This window comes from Sciurus vulgaris (assembly GCF_902686455.1).
Source record: "Sciurus vulgaris genome assembly, chromosome: 13".
Lineage (NCBI taxonomy): Eukaryota > Metazoa > Chordata > Mammalia > Rodentia > Sciuridae > Sciurus > Sciurus vulgaris.
This window is the reverse complement of record NC_136474.1, coordinates 28,670,988-28,687,867: the sequence shown is the minus strand read 5'-3', so window position 1 is coordinate 28,687,867 and position 16,880 is coordinate 28,670,988. Positions and strand designations below refer to the sequence as shown.

Below are 16,880 nucleotides of genomic sequence, written 5' to 3'. Positions count from 1 at the left end.
GGCCTCAGGTGGCTGCCCTGGTGACTGGAGCGTCCACAGGGTTTGCTCAGGCCCCTGAGGTGGTGTGTGAACTGGGGCCCCCCAAGGGGAAGCTCACCTGCTCGTACTTGATAACATGGGAGGCTGGGCCCAGGCTGCATGTGAGCCCCTGGCAGAAGAGGACGGGGTGCAGCTGCGGCCCACCAGGGACTTTCAGTGCTGTTACTGGTTTTGGTTTTAGGTATTCCCTCCCTGAGAGAGGTGTCTCGGGACCCTCTCTGGCTCCGTGGGTGGAAGGCTTAAGCACTGGGTGCTGAGCTTGGTGTTGCTTACAGGCTGTCTGTGCATGAGGCAGGCCTGCGTCCTATGTGTGCATGGCCCTTCTTTCATCGGAAAAATCAGAAGATCAGGAAGTGTTTTGACACCTGACTCTTTTTTTTTAGGGAGATGAGGGAAGGTACTAGGGATGCTTTACCACTGAGCCACATCCCCAGCCCTTCGTTTTATCTTGAGACAAGGTCTCGCTAAGTTACTTAGGCCCTTGCTAAGTTACTAGGGCCTTGCTAAATTGCAGAGGTTAGCCTCAAACTTGGATCCTCCTGCCTTAGCCTCCCAAGTTGCTGAGATTACAGGTGTGCACGCCACAGCACCACGCTCTCTCTTATTTATTTTTCTTCTTAGTGATAGTTTATTGGGCATCTACCATAGGCTAGGCTCTACGGCAGGGCCTGGGGGACCTTATCAAGTGCCATTTTGCTCTCAAGGGCATATGGTTGAATGGGCAGAGATCATAGGAGAACACCCGATTGAGCTACAGGGAGATGTCTGCTCTGTCAAAATCAGTCCCAGCTTCAGAGAGGGACTTGCCCAGGACGAGTGCGGCTCAGGCCTTAAGTGGCCTCCAGGCGGAGGGAATGGTATGTTCAAAGGCACCGTTGGAGGTCAGGTGCCATCAGGAACTGCAGACCCTTCCAGAACCCTCAGATTGATGCCAAGATAACCAGAAGGAAATAGCAGCTCCTTAAAAAGCAGTGCCAGAACGTGTGTCTGGGTCCTGAACAGCTGGGCTGAGCTCGTGCTGCTCGGCGGCCCTGGACGCGGTTACCTGACAAGTAGAGAGACATTCCTTGTCTGTCTTGGGAGTTGTGGTGGCAATTACTGGAAATGTCTTGGCTTGAGGGCTGTTGTTTTCCAAAACTGATTTTTTAAAAATAGATTTTGAAATAAAACATTTCCTGAATAAGAACATCTCAAAATGTTATAAATTTTTAGCCGGGTGCCGTGGAGCGCGTCTGTAATCCCAGCAGCTCGGGAGGCTGAGGCAGGAGGATCGAGAGTCCAAAACCAACCTCAGCAACAGCGAGGCACTAAGCAACTCAGTGAGACCCTGTCTCTAAATAAAATGCAGAATAGGGCTGGGGAGGTGGCTCAATGGTTGAGTGCCCCTGAGTTCAATCCCTGGTACCCCCGCCCCCCCCCCAAAAAAAAGTTGTGGGGCTTGGGATGTGGCTCAGTTGGTAAGTGCTTGCCTGTAAGCACAAGGCCCTTGGTTCAATCCCCAGCATCACAAAAAAAAAGTTGTAATTTTTTAAACTTTATTTGTGGGTAATTAAAGACACTTAGGAGAAAAGTGGGTGGGCAGGTGGCGGTGTCTGGCCTGGTGTCTCCTGGAAGACCACTGAGGGGGTTCAGAACTTGGCAGGTATTGAGGGATGGGCCGGGAAGTGAAGGCAGGTGAGCAGCCGGGCCACGGCTCCAGGGCAGGCCCCTGGCATGGGGCGTGGTCCTGGCGCCTGGTCCCCCGGTCTGCCCAGGGTTCCGACCTCCACTGTGGGATCACATGCCTTTGCTCAGAAGTGCTCCCTGTCACATGCGTGGTTCCCTGGTTCTCGTCTCCCTCCCCCGCTGACACCTGGCCTCCCGCAGAGGTGGGTCTGGTGCAGTTTCGGGAGCCAGGCATCTACAACTACTCAGCGCTGCTGATGAGTGAGGATGGGGACACCCTGTACGTGGGCGCGCGGGAAGCCGTCTTCGAGCTGGAGGCGTCGGACATCTCCAGGAAGCAACGCGAGGTAGGTCCTGGGCTCCGCACACCTGGCGCCCTTCCCGGCCCCTGACGCCCTGGCGCATGTCCACAGCAGCTCGCCCAGGGACCTGCCTCTTTTCCTTTTTTCTTTGTGAACTTTTTATTAGGGAAAATTCTCCACCACACCCACGAGCAAGGGCCCTCCTCCTGGTGGCTCCTAGAAAGCCAGGCTTTCCTCCTGCCTGACACACCCTCGGCTCTGGTGGCCTTGAGGCAAATCCCAGCACCACAGTCTTCATCTGTGTGGCTGTTAAGGGAAGAGGCTCCTTTTTATCCAGTCAAATACCTCAAACTTCCTGTGGTGCCATGCTCAGCATTCAGACTTTAAGACTGGCCTTGTGGAGGGCGTTTGTTTTATTCATTTGAACATTTAGTTTGAGACGGATGGAAATCAGCCCCATCACTGACTGGCCGTTCTGTCCAGGCGGCCTCCGTTTCTGGCGGCCAGGCTCGGTTTCCTTCCTGGGAAAGCTGCTCCATGCAGCAGGTGGTGCCCCAGCCTGGGCGCCACACCTCCAGTCTGGCATGGACCTGTCTTTGTGCACATTCTCTGCCAGAGAATGTTGGGGCCAGAGCTTTGTCCATGTAGGCCAGGGAGAGAGACTCCTGCAGGTGGGGCCCTCCCTCCTGGGCCTCAGAGGCCCGTGACCCTCTGAGCCAAGGCCCAGTGTCTCATCAAGTGTCGCAAAAGGCAGCGTTTTGATTCTGCCTTCCCTTTTTCATCTGTCAGCCACTGGTACCCAGTGCCACCTGTTTGGGTCCTGGAATGCCAGGGCAGGACAGATGCTGGGCATTGTTGCTGCTGTTTACCAGTTTTTTGAGTGATTTAATTCCACACAGAGGGCAAGAATGAGTTTTTAAGTCATTATTTGATTCTCAGTGTCACGGTGGATTTTTTAAAAAATTTGTTTGCAATGCTGGGGGTAGATCCCGGGGGTAGATCCCAGGGCCTCGTGCATGCCAGGCAAGCGCTCTACCACTGAGCTGCACCCCCAGCCCCTGTCCCTGTTTAATGCTCAAATCGTCCCCTTCTTGGCTGCTCCCGAGCCCTAGCTGTCTGGGGGAGTTTTCTTGCCCTCTGGAATTAGGCAGTTCCAGGCACGTGCTGTCCATGTCTGCCCGTGTCTGCCCTAGAACTCTGTTTTGTTTTCTCTTCACCTCTGGTGTCTGCATTTTTATTTCCATTTGATACACAGATGCGCTTCTGAGCATCATCCTTTGAAGGCACAGGCTGTCATCAGAAGTCACTTGAGTGGAAGGGTGCCGAGGTCTCACCTCCTGCTTAGCCCCTTCCCCGTGGGCCAGCAGATCCCTTGCTCTGGGCCCGTCTCCTCCTGGTCCTCTCAGAACTGTCTTGGGGGAGCGTGGATTCTAGTGTGAGCTGGGCCACAGCTGGACACTGAGCACCAGCCACTGTCCTGTGAACGGCCTCTGTGCTCCTAGGGCAGCGGAGAGGCTTAGGTGCCTCTTAACGAGAAGATAGAGGGACCCCAGCCAGGCTGCAGGGAAGCTCCCTGGCAGTGTGAACGGGGTGCACTGAGCTCACGGTCCCCCGCCTTTATGGGTTCGTGCCAGCCGACCATGAACCACGTCTGCAGGGGCGTTTCTGAAGGGACTGGGTTCTGCTTTCCTGTGTCCTCGTTAAGACTTGATTGCTTTGAAATTTCCAACCTGTGAGCATGTGTTTGCCACGTGGGCACGTGGTGGAAACCTGTTGCGTTAGCTCAGGGTGATCGCTCACCTCTCCTGGGCTTCCCCTCTGCCCAGGATGCTGACCTCCTGGGTCATGAGAAGTGTCCTGCTGTTGTTGTTATGATTATCATTTTTGTGGTACTGGGTGTTGAACCCAGGGCCTTACCCATACTATGCAAGCTGCATCCCCAGCCCCTTTAATTTTTTTAGTTTGAGACAGGGTGTTGCTACGTTGCTGAGGCTGGCCTTGAACTTGTGATCCTCCCATCTCGGGCTCCTGAATAGCTGGGATCACAGGCATGCACCACCACGGCTGGCCTGTTGTTATTTTGGCATCTGTCTGGGGACCTCACAGAACATTTGGTGAAATGGGCTCTCCTCCTCCCTCACAGGTGTACTGGAAGGTCTCAGAAGACAAGAAAGCAAAATGTGCAGAGAAGGGGAAGTCCAAGCAGGTATGTCCTTCGTGAGCTGCAGGACAGCCCGCATGCCTTCCGGTGTGGCCTCCTGCAGGCAGGTTGAGTGGTCACCGGGGTTACGTCATCTCCTGTGTTCCTGGGCCTTGGGATCGGCTCTCAGAGTAAGCACCAGATCTGGGAGTCATTCAAGAAATACATTTTTAGTTTATGTAAATCGAATTTATTCATACGGCCTGAAATTTTGACCAGAGAAAATGTCTCCAGTGGCCACTGGCAAATGGCGCAAGGTGTGGGACTCATGGCCACTCCGTGGCCCACAGGCTTGGGTTTGGAGAGATGACGGGGTCTGGGGTTTCTGGCAGGTGTCAGTGGCTTGGGCACCTCAGCGAGGGGCCATGCAGGGGATGCTGGGTGAGTGTCCATTCCCTCCAGGAGCCCTGGGCCACCCTCGCCATCTCTGGGCTTCTGTGTCCTCACCTGGTGCCGTGTAGCTGTCCAGACTCAAATGACAAGAGCCCAGTCATCCTGATCATTGGTCGTGACAGTGGAATTAGGGCAAATTTCAGCAGTTGTTGGTTAGGTTCAAGACAAATTTTTTTCTTTTTCAAAGGAGATTTTTTTGTTGTTGTTGTTTCTTTGCTCAACATTTTTTCCTTAGCAAAGTGCTAGACGCCTACTCAGTCATTTGTCTCCACAGACAGCGTTCACAGGGAATGAGGGAGAGCGGGCACTGTGACAGATCACAGGTGTCACAGGAGACCTTCTAGAGCTGAATGAGACCGAGGGCTGACAGTGGGCGTGGGGAGATAGTGAATGACATCCCCCCAGTTTAAAAACAGTCGTGGCCTAAAGACACTTCCTTGAACTGAGATAATTTCAGGCTGCGGCACATAGAATCCAAGTACTTATTGCCCTAAAATAGTTCGTGGGTTCTTAAATGTCCCTTTGTTTTCCTGAGGGGGCCTTTCTGACGCCAAGCTGGCTTGGCCCCCCCTTGGTCCAGCCTCTCCCCTCGTGGATGGTTGGGCCTGGATCCCAAGAAACGGTCTTACGAGTTTCATGCGTGCAGGGAGTAGAGGGTGGGTCTCCAGGAAGGCAGAGGGCGTCAGTGGAGTATCCTCGTGTTTAGCGAGAGGAAAATGCATTGCTCTGTCTAGTGGGTGTCCCCAGTACCATTTGAGGTCAGCTCGCCTTGCTTTGTTTGGTTGCCAGATCTTTGCAGAGTGTCAATTAAGGACTGAACTAAATTCCGTCTGGCACCTGAACAGCCCTTGGACACTGCAGAGATGAAATTACAGGCCAGCTTGAGGTGTAGGTGTGCCAGGGGTTGGGTTGGGGTGTCAGTGAACCCCGCTCTGTGGCAGCCCAGGGTGTGAAGGGGAATGCCCGGAGGACCTGGAGGCAAGGCCGGGCAGGGAGTGGGCGGAGCTCATGGCTGCAGAGGGAGCTGTGGCCGGAGGCTGTGAGCTGTGCTTTTCTCTCCCGCAGACAGAATGTCTCAACTATATCCGGGTACTGCAGCCACTCAGCGCCACCACCCTGTACGTGTGCGGGACCAACGCGTTCCAGCCCACCTGTGACCACCTGGTAAGGCCACAGACTCATCCCTTGTATCAGATGACCTCGGGCCAGCCTCGTCAGTGGTACAGCAGAGCAGAGAGCCCTGGGTGGGCATAAGAGACAGTCTCTGCCCCCCAGAAACAATAGGATTTTCTTGGGTCAGCTGTATGAGGACTTGGAAGCAGGTCCTGGCACTGCAGGAAGCCCAGCCAGGCTGCGGTCAAGAACATGTGGCCTTCATGGCTCCTCTGAGCTTGGTGTCTATGGCCAAGGGTGTGGCTTGAGGCAGGGCTCCAGGGAGGGCCGGGAGCTGTCAGTGCCTGGGCAGAGCAGAGCAGAGCAGGCAGCAGATGTCGGTGCAGGAGCAGAGTGTGCAGCAGATGTCGGTGTAGGTGCAGAGCAGACGGCAGACATCAGTGTCTGTGCAGAGCAGACGTCAGTGCAGGTGCAGAGCAGGCAGCAGGCAGCAGACGTCGATGTAGGTGCAAAGCAGGCAGCAGGCAGCAGACGTCGGTGTCTTCAGAGCAGACATCAGTGCAGGTGCAGAGCGTGCAGCAGACGTCGGTGTCTGCAGAGCAGATGTTGGTGCAGGTGTAGAGAGTGCAGCAGACATCAGTGTAGGTGCAAAGCAGGCAGCAGGCAGCAGACGTCGGTGTCTGTGCAGAGCAGACATCAATGCAGGAGCAGAGCAGGCAGCAGACCTCGGTGTCTGCAGAGCAGATGTCGGTGCAGGTGCAGAGCATGCAGCAGACGGTGTAGGTGCAAAGCAGGCAGCAGATATCGGTGTCTTCAGAGCACACATCGGTGCAGGTGCAGAGCGTGCAGCAGACGTTGGTGTCTGTGCAGAGCAGACATCAGTGCAGGAGCAGAGCAGGTAGTGGAGAAACATCTAGAGGTGTGTTGCAGACAGGTGCGCTCAGCCCTGTGCCTTGGGCCCAGCACCTGCCTCTCCTCTTCACATTGTGGGTTTTGTGTGGATGGCCTGGCTGTGGTGGGGTCCAGGTCATGTGAAAGTCAACCTACTGCTCCTGGATTGTGCATCTTCTGGGTTGGTGTATCCGTGGGTCTTGGGATGTCACCATCTGGTGTCCCTTGCCCACTGAGCAGCCCTGCTGGGATCCACCACTCTGGGTGGTTTAAGAGGCAGGACTGCCCTCCAGGCCTCCCTGTGCCACGTCCTTGCCTCCGTCCAGACTGACACCTGGTCCTCCCATGGGTGCAGGTCCTCGGGGGCCTTCCTCACTCTTTGTCACCAGGCAGGGGGAGATTAGGCTGTCACATCTCATTTTTTTAGAAGCAGTTCTTTTTATTCAGGTGATCCCATGAGCAATTGGATAATAATCACAAAGAAAGGGAGAATTTTTTTATTGATACATAGTGATTATACAGGATAGTGGGCCATGTGCATATGTGCTTGTGACACGTTGGACCGATTTCCCTCCCCAGAACCTCCCCTTGCCCTCCTCTTTCCCCACCTGCTGGGTCCCTTCATCTACCCTGCTGGTTGCCCTATTATTGTCATGAGATCCCTTTTTTCCTCCTGTTTTTGCTCCCTAGTTTTCACATAGGAGAGAAACCTGCAGTCCTTGACTTTGAGTTGATTTATTTCACTTGCCATGATGTTCTCCATTTCTATCCATTTTCCTGCAGATGACACAATTTCATTCTTCTTTATGGCTGAGTAAAACCCACTTTATCTTTGTCCCTTCACCTGTTGACAGGCACCTAGGCTGGTTCCGTAGTTTGACTGTTGTGAACAGCATCACTGTAGCAAGCTGGCTCTAATTCTTAAGGACAAACACCAAGGAGCGGGATAGCCGGGTCACGTGGCGTTCAGTTCCTAGTACTCGGAGGAACTTCCGCACTGATTTCCACGGTGGCTGTGCTGATTTCCAGCGTGCGGGACTTCCTTGTTCCCTGCATCCTCACCTGCATTGACGGTTATTTGCATTCTTGGTGGCTGCCATTCTCCTCGGAGATGAAATCTCAGTGCAGTTTTGATTTGCATTTCCCTGTTGGCTAAAGATATTGATCTTTTATTTCATAGATTCCTAGGCCATTTGCAATTCTTTTGAGAAGTGTCTCTTTAGTTCATTTGCCCACTTACTGGATGGGTTATGTTTTGGGGTGTTAATTGTTTTGAGTTCTTTCCATAGTCTGAATGTTAATTCTCCATTGGACAAGTAACTGGGAAATGTTTTCTCCCATTCTGTATCTTCTCTCCACATTATCATTTTCTTTGCTAGGTAGAAGCTTTCTAATCTGATGCCATTTCACTTGTGGGCTCCTGGTATTATTTGCCTAGTGTTAGGAGTCCTGCCAAAGTCGGTGTCTGTGCCTGTGTGTTGGAGTCTAGCGTTTCTGGACTTACTCCTAGGTCTTTGATCCATTCTGAATTGACTTTCATGCAGGGTGAGAGATAGGGATCTAGTTTCAGTCTACTACAGAAGGCTATCCAGTTTTCCCAATGCTGTTTGTTTAAAAGGCTGTGTTTTTTCCAATGTATGTTTTTGTCACCTTTGTCAAGGATCAGGTGACTGTATCCATGTGGGTTTGTCTCTTTATAAGAAGGAGCATTTTAAGTAAGTACATGGAAGAACTGGACACTAAGCATATTTTCTAGTGATAGTCCTAGATTAATGAGTACTTGACAAATATAAAAATATGCTAATCAGTAGTTTCCCCTTATCTGCCGGATGTAGTCCTGTGACCTCCAGTGATGAAACCATATAGTCTTCATCTGATGACCAAGTTGACTAACAAGTGGCTAACGGGTGGGTAGTCTATACAGGGTGGATACACCAAAGGGGTGATTCACACCCTGGGCAGGACAGAGTGAAACGGTGTGGATCTCATCCCACTCCTCAGAAGGCCACTGTTGACTGCACTAAGACTGCAGAAGGCGAGATCCTGGGCGAGGGGAGGCCACTGTAATGAAAAGCTTCATTTGCTATTGGAACTTTTTAAAAAAGTTTCCTGACTGAGGGACGTAACTCAGTGGTGGAGTACTTACCTAGTCTGCAAGAGACGCTGAGTTTGATCCCCAGTACTGCAAAAAACAAAAACCAAACCAAAAAACCTCCAACATTGACTCAGAAGTAACAAAACAAAGCTTGGACTCGTGAGAAACTCACGCAGGCAACCTGGCCCTCCTACAGAGACATCTGAGCGAGATTCACAGAATAGGTCTGTCTGTCTGGCTGTCCCCACAGATGCTGACAATGACTGATACGGAGTGGGGGCCAGGGGCTTCTTCCCCAGTCTTAAAAGATAACTTTTTTTTTTTTTTTGCTTTAATGTTCTAGCAACATTTTGCACATCAGTGAGTTTCCTGGCTAACCTCTAGCTCCTCAGAAGCTTGCCGTACTGTCTTTGAAACATGCATTCTGTAGTGATGTCTGTGGCTGAATTAAGGGACTGGTGTGTTTAAAGCTAACCCTGTATCTTTTCCTGATACTTCCAATAAAATTTTTCCACCAGTAGAAGAATAGATCACTCATGTACACTGACCACACAGGCGGAGCAGGTGGATTGTGCCTGTGCACACACGTGGCTGTGTGCGCAGGTGCGTGAACTTGCTAACCCATGACCCAGGTCTTCCAGGTGCCTTTACAAGCATCTCTTAAAGATAATGATGTTGTCCTGCCCAAATCTGATTTTATCACAGCAGCTAAGAAAAGGCACAGTAATTGCCCAGCATCGTCCACCTCCAGTCCCTGTTGAGAGTTCCCCGGCAGCCCCTGGGCATCTTTTGGAGAGGTGATACTCTGTCACCTCCAGTGAGTGCCGTCGCCCCAGCTCCTGTGTCCTGTCCTGAGAGTGAGTGTCTGGATGGTGTTAGCAGGCCTGCAGCTCCCACATGCCGTGAGACTGTCTGTCCCCACTGGTGACAGCGGTGTCCAGCCAGCCTCCTCTGCAGGGACGGGCTGCTCCCAGCCCCTCTGGGCGGTGCAGGCCCCCCTGAGCCTCCGCAGGCTCCTGGCTCACGGCGACATCCACTTTGATTTTCTGCATGCTACTGGATTTCCGGCAGGCTCACCCACAGTGGTTCTTGAGGCAGCCGCCGTTCCACCTGCTTCTCGTCCTGAGTGACCTCCCATTCCTGTTTCTACATGCCATCGTATGTGAGGAGGCAGCAATGCCTCATCTGTCATTTTGTGGGCATTTCCCGCACTTTGTCATTTCATATTGTTCTGTTTTTCCCTGTTTGAGAGCTTTCTGGGTTTTGGTTTTGGTTTTGGTTTTGGGGGCTGAACCCAGGGGCACTTTATCCCTGATCCACATCCCCAGCCCTTTTTATTTATTTTGAGACAGGGTCTCACTAAATTGCTTAGAGCCTCACTTAGTTGTTGAAGCTGGCCTCGGAACTTGTGATCCTCTTGCCTCAGCCTCCTGAGTTGTGGGGATTAGAGGTGTGTGCCACCATGCCCGGCAGCTCTCCATTTCTTGTGTAGTTGATATGTCATTGCCTTCTACAGGTTTGGCTTTGTCAGGTGAGGTGAGATTGTCCTGAAGTTGTAATTCTTGCCTAAGTTTCTTGCGTAGCAGCCTGGTTTTGCTCTTAATATTCAGAGATGGACCCGTCTGCTTCATGCTGTGGTGGGAAGGTGGGAGAGATTCCATATAACATGTTTTTTGGAGACTATAGTTCTTCCTTTTTTTAATTTTATTTTACCCTTTTTTGTACCAGTGCATAACCACTGAGCCATGTCCCCGGGCCTTTCTATGTTCTATTTTGAGGCAGGGTCTCGCCAAGTTGCTTAGGGCCTCACTAAATTACTGAGGCTGGCTTTGAACTTGTGATCCTCCTGCCTCAGCCTCCCAAGCCCCTGGGATTACAGGCATGAACCACCATGCCCAGCTTCCTGGCTTTATTGATACTAACACTCTGCCCGTGGCATTCTGGCCACTTGAGAGTGCGTCTTGTATTTGGCTCACCCTGCCTCACAGGTGAGGCAGCTGAGGCCAGAGCCCCGAGACACTGGTGTGCAGACCTGAGCGGGACCCTTGGGCTCAGCACCCGTTGGCTCTGCCCTCTTGGTCTGGCAGGAATAAAGAACCTGCCAAATTGAATGCTAGCAGACCATGTCATCCCCATGGAAAGTCCCATGTTTTAGATGCATCTTCTTTTTATTCAATTTCAGAACTTAGCATCCTTTAAGTTTCTGGGGAAAAACGAAGACGGCAAAGGAAGGTGTCCCTTTGACCCAGCACACAGCTACACGTCCGTCATGGTTGGTAAGTCCTGCCGCTCGGGCTCCTTCACCCCCACAGGTTGTGGTGGCATGTTACGCCCCCAGCAGGACACTCCTCTTCCTTCCCTGTCCTGTCGTCCCCGCTGAACAGACCCCTGCGTGAGAGCTTGGCGCTGAGGCTCCTGACCAGCCACCACCGTGCTGTGTGCATTGTCACTGGGCAGGTGGCGTGGATGCTCCTGCCGGAGTGGGGTCGCCATGAGCACACGCTGCCTGGGGGTCTCCTGCATCGAGGCCAGGGCTGGGAGCGGGCGGGCACCCAGGGGTGCAGCACCTCACTGTCAAGGGGGTCTGTTAGGCGACGTCGCCAGCTGCAGGCTGACGTGGCATTCTGAGCGCGTGTGAGGTAGGCCAGGCAGGGCTGTGAGGTTCGGCAGGGCAGGTGGGTTAAAAAGGCACGATGTTTTCGGTTCAGGGTGGCTTCTCAGGAGTGGCCCCGTGGTAAATCTGGGAGTGCCTGCCTTTTGCTACTGGTTTGATACAGGAAATTCTCGCCTATCTAGTTACCGCCTCTTAACTCGTAAAATGCAGCTGAAGGTGGCACCTGCAATTATCCAGGGCGAGGGAAAAGCACCAGGCGTAGGAAGTGCAAGCAGGCTTCCTGGAAGTTGGGGAGCCTCTCTCCTGTTCTCGGGGGAGCTTGCTTAGGGGACAGAGAAATGGCGTTGGGGATTGTCCTGGGCCTGGGGCCTAGCAGGCGGTCTGACTCCCTTCTCCTCTTTTCTCCCGGCTGCTGCAGATGGAGAGCTTTATTCTGGGACATCCTATAATTTTTTGGGAAGTGAGCCCATCATCTCCCGAAACTCTTCCCACAGTCCTCTGAGAACGGAGTACGCCATCCCTTGGCTCAACGGTAAGAGGCTCAGCCGCCTGGCGGGAGGCGTGTGCCCTTCCCTTTCTTCCTTGTTCCCCTCAGCCAGGGCGTCCCCAGCTGGAGTCAGCCTGGGCAGTGGGGCTGTCTCCAGGGCTTCTCGGAACCCGTGCTGGAGTCCAGGGCATCTCGCTTGGTGTATCCGGGAAACAGATTTGGGAGACTTTCATAAAAGTGAGACTCTGAGCTCAGTGTGGTGGCACACAGCTGTAATCCCAGCACCTTGGGAGGCTGAGGCAGGAAGACCACAAGTTCGGGCCATTCTTGCAACTTAGTGAGACCCTGTCTCCTTAAGATGGTCTGGGGTGGTAGCTCAGTGAAGGGTTCCTGGGTTCAACCCCCAGTACTGCCCCCGCCCCCAAAAGTGAGATTCTGACAGTAAATGGAGCGCTCAGATCATCAGGTTGGGACCTGGTGTAATTTCCAGCATGACGTTAAAGGCAGAGCCTCCATGCCTGTCTCCAGAGCCCAGTCAGAAGGGTCAGGCCGCCCTGCAACTGCTGGACCGTGCATGTCTCATGTCCAGCCTTAGGGTGCTGGTGGTGGGGGACTGTTCATGGGCCTTCCTTGAGGGTGAGGCTGTGGACCCCGGGGCTCTTCTGAGGTCTCTTGGTCTGAGGGCGGACACCAAGGCCTGAGATGCAGGGACAGCTGACTGCTCCTGGTGGCAGAGGCTGCCTACTCGAGGCACTTGTTTAAACCAGCAGATGGTCTGGCTCCGTGCAGCCCCAGCCTGCATCAGGACAGGGTGAACCTGGGTTTTCAGGGCGGACCCGGGCAGCTGCTCTGTGGAGCCACCTCCGGCCCCTTTCCCAGGCTGGGGAGGGCAGAGCAGTGCTGGACCCCTGGCTGGAGTCGCAGGTACGCGCACTCTCCCGCCATGGGTGAGGGAGGCCCCGCTTCCAGGTGGTGCTGGCTGGGAGCGGGGGGGTGACCCAGCGCATGGTGTCCCTGCAGAGCCCAGCTTCGTGTTTGCCGACGTGATCCGGAGGAACCCCGGCGAGGGTGAAGACGACAGGGTCTACTTCTTCTTCACGGAGGCGTCCGTGGAGTACGAGTTCGTCTTCAAGCTGATGATCCCACGCGTCGCCAGGGTGTGCAGGGTGAGCACCGCGCCACCCCCGCGGCCCCTCAGCTCCCGCCTGGGGGTAGCACGCCCGGACATGATCCCTCAGGCTGTGGTCAGATTCGCCACCTTCCCTGCCACTGTATCCCTTTGTTGCCACCGATGATCGGGCCTCTCGGGTGCCAGGCCTTCCTAGCTTAGGAATTCTGGTGGTTTCCCTGGGGACCCCACGTGTGACTGATCGGTCTGCAGTTTTCAGGGAATTTGGGGTTTTAATGCACCTTCCCAGACTGCCCCAGGCTGTGAAAAGCCAGCTTTTGTTGAGCATATTCACAAGACTCTCTTGGAATTGGAGTTTCACTGTTTCTTTGTCAGGACCTACAAGGGGAAGGGTGGCCGTGGACTTTCAGTTAAGAAGCGAGAACTGGCACTAACTGTGTGCCACATATAAAGCTTCAAGTGTGTGTCCAAGGGCCAGGAGGCGCTCAAAATAAGGAGCTTAGCAGGTGCCGAGCACGAGAGAACTGCCTTGGGGCTGGGTTTAGGAGATCTTGAGGTGGCTCAGGTGGCTGTTTCCAGGAGGCAGGGTGGCAGGCCTGGGAAAGAGCCGTCCAGCACCATGGGAGACAACAACAGCGGTCATGGCTGACTGCTTGGTGCAGAGCTGGTGGACGTTTGTCCCCCAAGGAATCATTGGACACACAGTTGCCACGTGGCCTTCTTGTGGAGGGACTGCAGTGGGGACACCAGCGCGCATGCTCTGGATGCCCCTCCTTGCCTCCTACCTGCAAGGTAAAGGAGGTGCCATGTGTCCCAAGCATCTTGGGGCTTTCTCCAGCTGGGGCTCTCTGACCCTGTTCTCCAGTGGTCACCCATCGTGGCTGCCTCGTACCTCACCTCTCAGACCTGGGGGCAGCTTTGACAAAGCCCTGCATCCAGGGCAGGCTGACGCAGGCACCCCGCAGGGCCGCCTCAGTGTGTACACGGCTGCCTGCAGCAGTGCTAGGAGGGGCTCTGTGGCCTGCAGGAAGCTGAGCTAGACTGACCTTGACCTTGACCTCGTGACCTGACACTGGGGAGTTTACAGAAGGGTTTGTGAACAGGCTCCAACAGTGCATGGAACAGCGTCTTGCCTCCCCTCCTGTAACGGCAAGTTGCCAGCCTCCTAGGTGGGGTTCTGTCGAGCCCTCAGACTCCTGTGCTTTTCTCACAATTGTTCTCCCTGCTGGACTGAGCCCCCACTCCTGGCCTTCCTGCCCTGGGCACAGACCCTTTGGCTGCTCCTCAGAACCTGAAAACCGGAAAGAAAAATGGCCCTGCATACACCGGAATCATCCTTTGGTAAAACATCAAGAAAGAAAATGAAGTAGTTCATAAAAAAGAAAATTCATCCTTCTGCGATCACAGTCCAGACGACTGTGCACTGGGGTGCATTTTCATTAGGGCCAAAATAAGTCAGGACTTTCCCTCGTCACGTTCTGCACTCGGATGGCCTGGGTTCATACTGTCATCCCCCCTTACCATGCGGGGATACATCCTAAGAACCCCCGGAGATGCTGGAAGCCTCAGATAGTACCAAATCCATACGAATTTTCCGGTTATTTATAAATAAATTAAGTACAGTAAGAGATTAGCAAAAATAACCTTGATAAAGTAGAAGAATCATAACCACACTGTCATTAAAGTACGTGAACATGATTTCTTTCTGCCAAACGAGTCGAAACAGCCTAACATTGTGGACCGCAGCTGACTACGGGCGACTCACCCCACGGAAAGTGAGGCCGCGGGTTGGGCCGCGGTTTCTCCCCAGGCCACACATGGTCACGTACATGCCATCCCTGTCTCTCCACCATCAGCCCAAAGAGGAGCCTCGTAGGTGCAAAGCACTCTGGCTGTGACTTGGCAGGAGAGAGGGAGCAAAGGATCGAGCCTCTCAGAGGGACAGCCACACAGTCCCCCAGGACAGGCTTCAGGGCCGGCACTGCAGAGTGGGAGGAGGGGGTCATCGAGGGGTCACGAGTGGCAGACGCGTGGGAGCCATGGCCAGCGCAGGTGGGAGCCCTGCGCTTAGCCGCTCCCCGGGGTGACAGGGACCTTGTCGCTGGGCTGTCATCGAATTCGTTTTCAGGGGGAGGGGCCGTGTTTTGTTTCCAACTGGTGCAGAAGTGGCACCGTGGTCACCTCCCTGCCCGGGCCTGCTTTCCTGGGGCTTGGCAGAGTGCCAGCACTGCCCTCCTGCACGGGGACAGCCTCCTTGGGGGTGGTCTCTGCGCCCCCTCCATGTCTTGTCGTTGGGGTTTCAGGGGGACCAGGGCGGCCTGAGGACCTTGCAGAAGAAGTGGACCTCCTTCCTGAAGGCCAGGCTGATCTGTTCCCGCCCGGACAGCGGCTTGGTGTTCAACGTGCTGCAGGACGTGTTCGTGCTGCGGGCCGCGGGCCTGAAGGAGCCCGTGTTCTATGCCCTCTTCACCCCGCAGCTGTAAGTGCCTGGGCAGGCAGGGTGCGCGCCCTCCTCGCCGCCCGCCCGCAAGGCGCTCACAGCCTCCCCTCCCCAGGAACAACGTGGGGCTGTCGGCCGTGTGCGCCTACAACCTGTCCACGGTGGAGGCCGTCTTCTCCCGCGGGAAGTACATGCAGAGCGCCACAGTGGAGCAGTCCCACACCAAGTGGGTGCGCTACAACGGCCCCGTGCCCAGCCCGCGGCCCGGAGCGGTGAGCAAGGCGGGGTCCCGGGAGGGCTCTTCTTCCCGTTCAGCGTGCAAGGCCCAGAGCGTGAGCCTGACACAGGTGCCCGAGCCTCCTCGCGGGTGGGTCACCTGGCCTTGGGAGTCTGTCTCACCAGGCCAAGCGTCCACCAGCCTGGGAGCCAAGGGGCCCAACCTTGGGTTTTCTTCTTTCCTGCTGGTTGTGCAACAGCTCTTGCCACACGCAGCCCAAATGAGAGGTGTGCCCCTGGCACGGGCTGTTCTGGAGACGTAGACATTGCACAATACAGCTCGGTCTATTTCATTTTCATGTGGAGAAACACAATTTCTTGGCAGAGGCCTCCCTATCCTCATGAGCTGCACTGTCTACTGATTGATAGGGGTCTCTTTTTTCCCCTTTCTAAAGTAATAAATTTTAGGTATAAAAAATAAAAATTCTAGTCTGCTCTGTGTACCCGCATGGTGACGCGGAGGTCTGTAAACAGCTCTTGGCTGGGGCTGACCTGGTGCCCCCAGCCCCCAGCACCAGCCCCTCCGCGGGGCCTTCAGCCCACACCATCATTGCTTCTGTGCAGTAAAGTGTCATTTGTCGTAAATTTTGGTTTCTGCACATGAGGCAGCAATAACTAGGAAAAAAATCCTTCCTGCCTTTTGTCTGTGCTGCTGCTTCGACCTGGGCTGGTTTCTAGCCGTGTTTAGCGTGCTCCTCTTCTGAGGGAAAGCTAAGCTTTTCCCTTTATAAACAGATATTCTCCCAGTGACTCGGTATCATAAAACACAACTACGTTTTGTGGATGTGCTTTAAAACTGTGTCTTCCCATTCCTGGGAAAAGGCCACCTCCGTACCTCACCTTGTCCTGCTTTCTAGAAATTCAGTTCAGAGCCCCCAGCTGTGCACCCCACGTGAGCGCCAAGGCCACGGGAAGCCTAGCTGGGCTGCCGGCGGCGTGCACATTAACCTCAGGTGGTTTTACTCCCGCAGTGCATTGACAGAGAGGCACGGGCCGCCAACTACACCAGCTCTCTGAATTTACCAGACAAGACGCTGCAGTTCGTCAAGGACCACCCTTTGATGGATGACTCAGTAACCCCAATAGACAACCGACCCAAGTTGATCAAACAGGATGTGAACTACACTCAGATTGTGGTGGACAGGACGCAGGCCCTGGATGGGACCACCTATGACGTCATGTTTGTCAGCACAGGTGGGTCCTGAGGGCCTGACATTCAGAGTGCGTCTGTGTCCT

At 54.3% G+C, this 16,880-nt stretch overlaps 1 protein-coding gene and 1 long non-coding RNA gene across 10 annotated transcripts in view; both read left to right on the top strand.

Moving 5' to 3' along the window:
* SEMA4D (semaphorin 4D) overlaps positions 1–16,880 on the top strand; it is a 124,061-nt gene that overhangs the window by 82,326 nt on the left and 24,855 nt on the right. For all 9 annotated transcript variants that reach the window (XM_079108722.1, XM_079108723.1, XM_079108724.1 and 6 more), the window contains 9 exons: positions 1,906–2,051; positions 4,150–4,212; positions 5,665–5,763; positions 10,881–10,974; positions 11,731–11,844; positions 12,820–12,965; positions 15,232–15,407; positions 15,484–15,640; positions 16,616–16,838. In XM_079108722.1, the coding sequence (XP_078964848.1) occupies positions 1,906–2,051; positions 4,150–4,212; positions 5,665–5,763; positions 10,881–10,974; positions 11,731–11,844; positions 12,820–12,965; positions 15,232–15,407; positions 15,484–15,640; positions 16,616–16,838 (1,218 nt within the window). The remainder of the gene's footprint in view (positions 1–1,905; positions 2,052–4,149; positions 4,213–5,664; positions 5,764–10,880; positions 10,975–11,730; positions 11,845–12,819; positions 12,966–15,231; positions 15,408–15,483; positions 15,641–16,615; positions 16,839–16,880) is intronic.
* On the top strand, positions 5,783–10,874 carry LOC306642918. Its single transcript, XR_013758725.1, has 3 exons — positions 5,783–6,199; positions 6,383–6,468; positions 6,547–10,874. It is a non-coding gene; the product is annotated as an uncharacterized lncRNA (long non-coding RNA).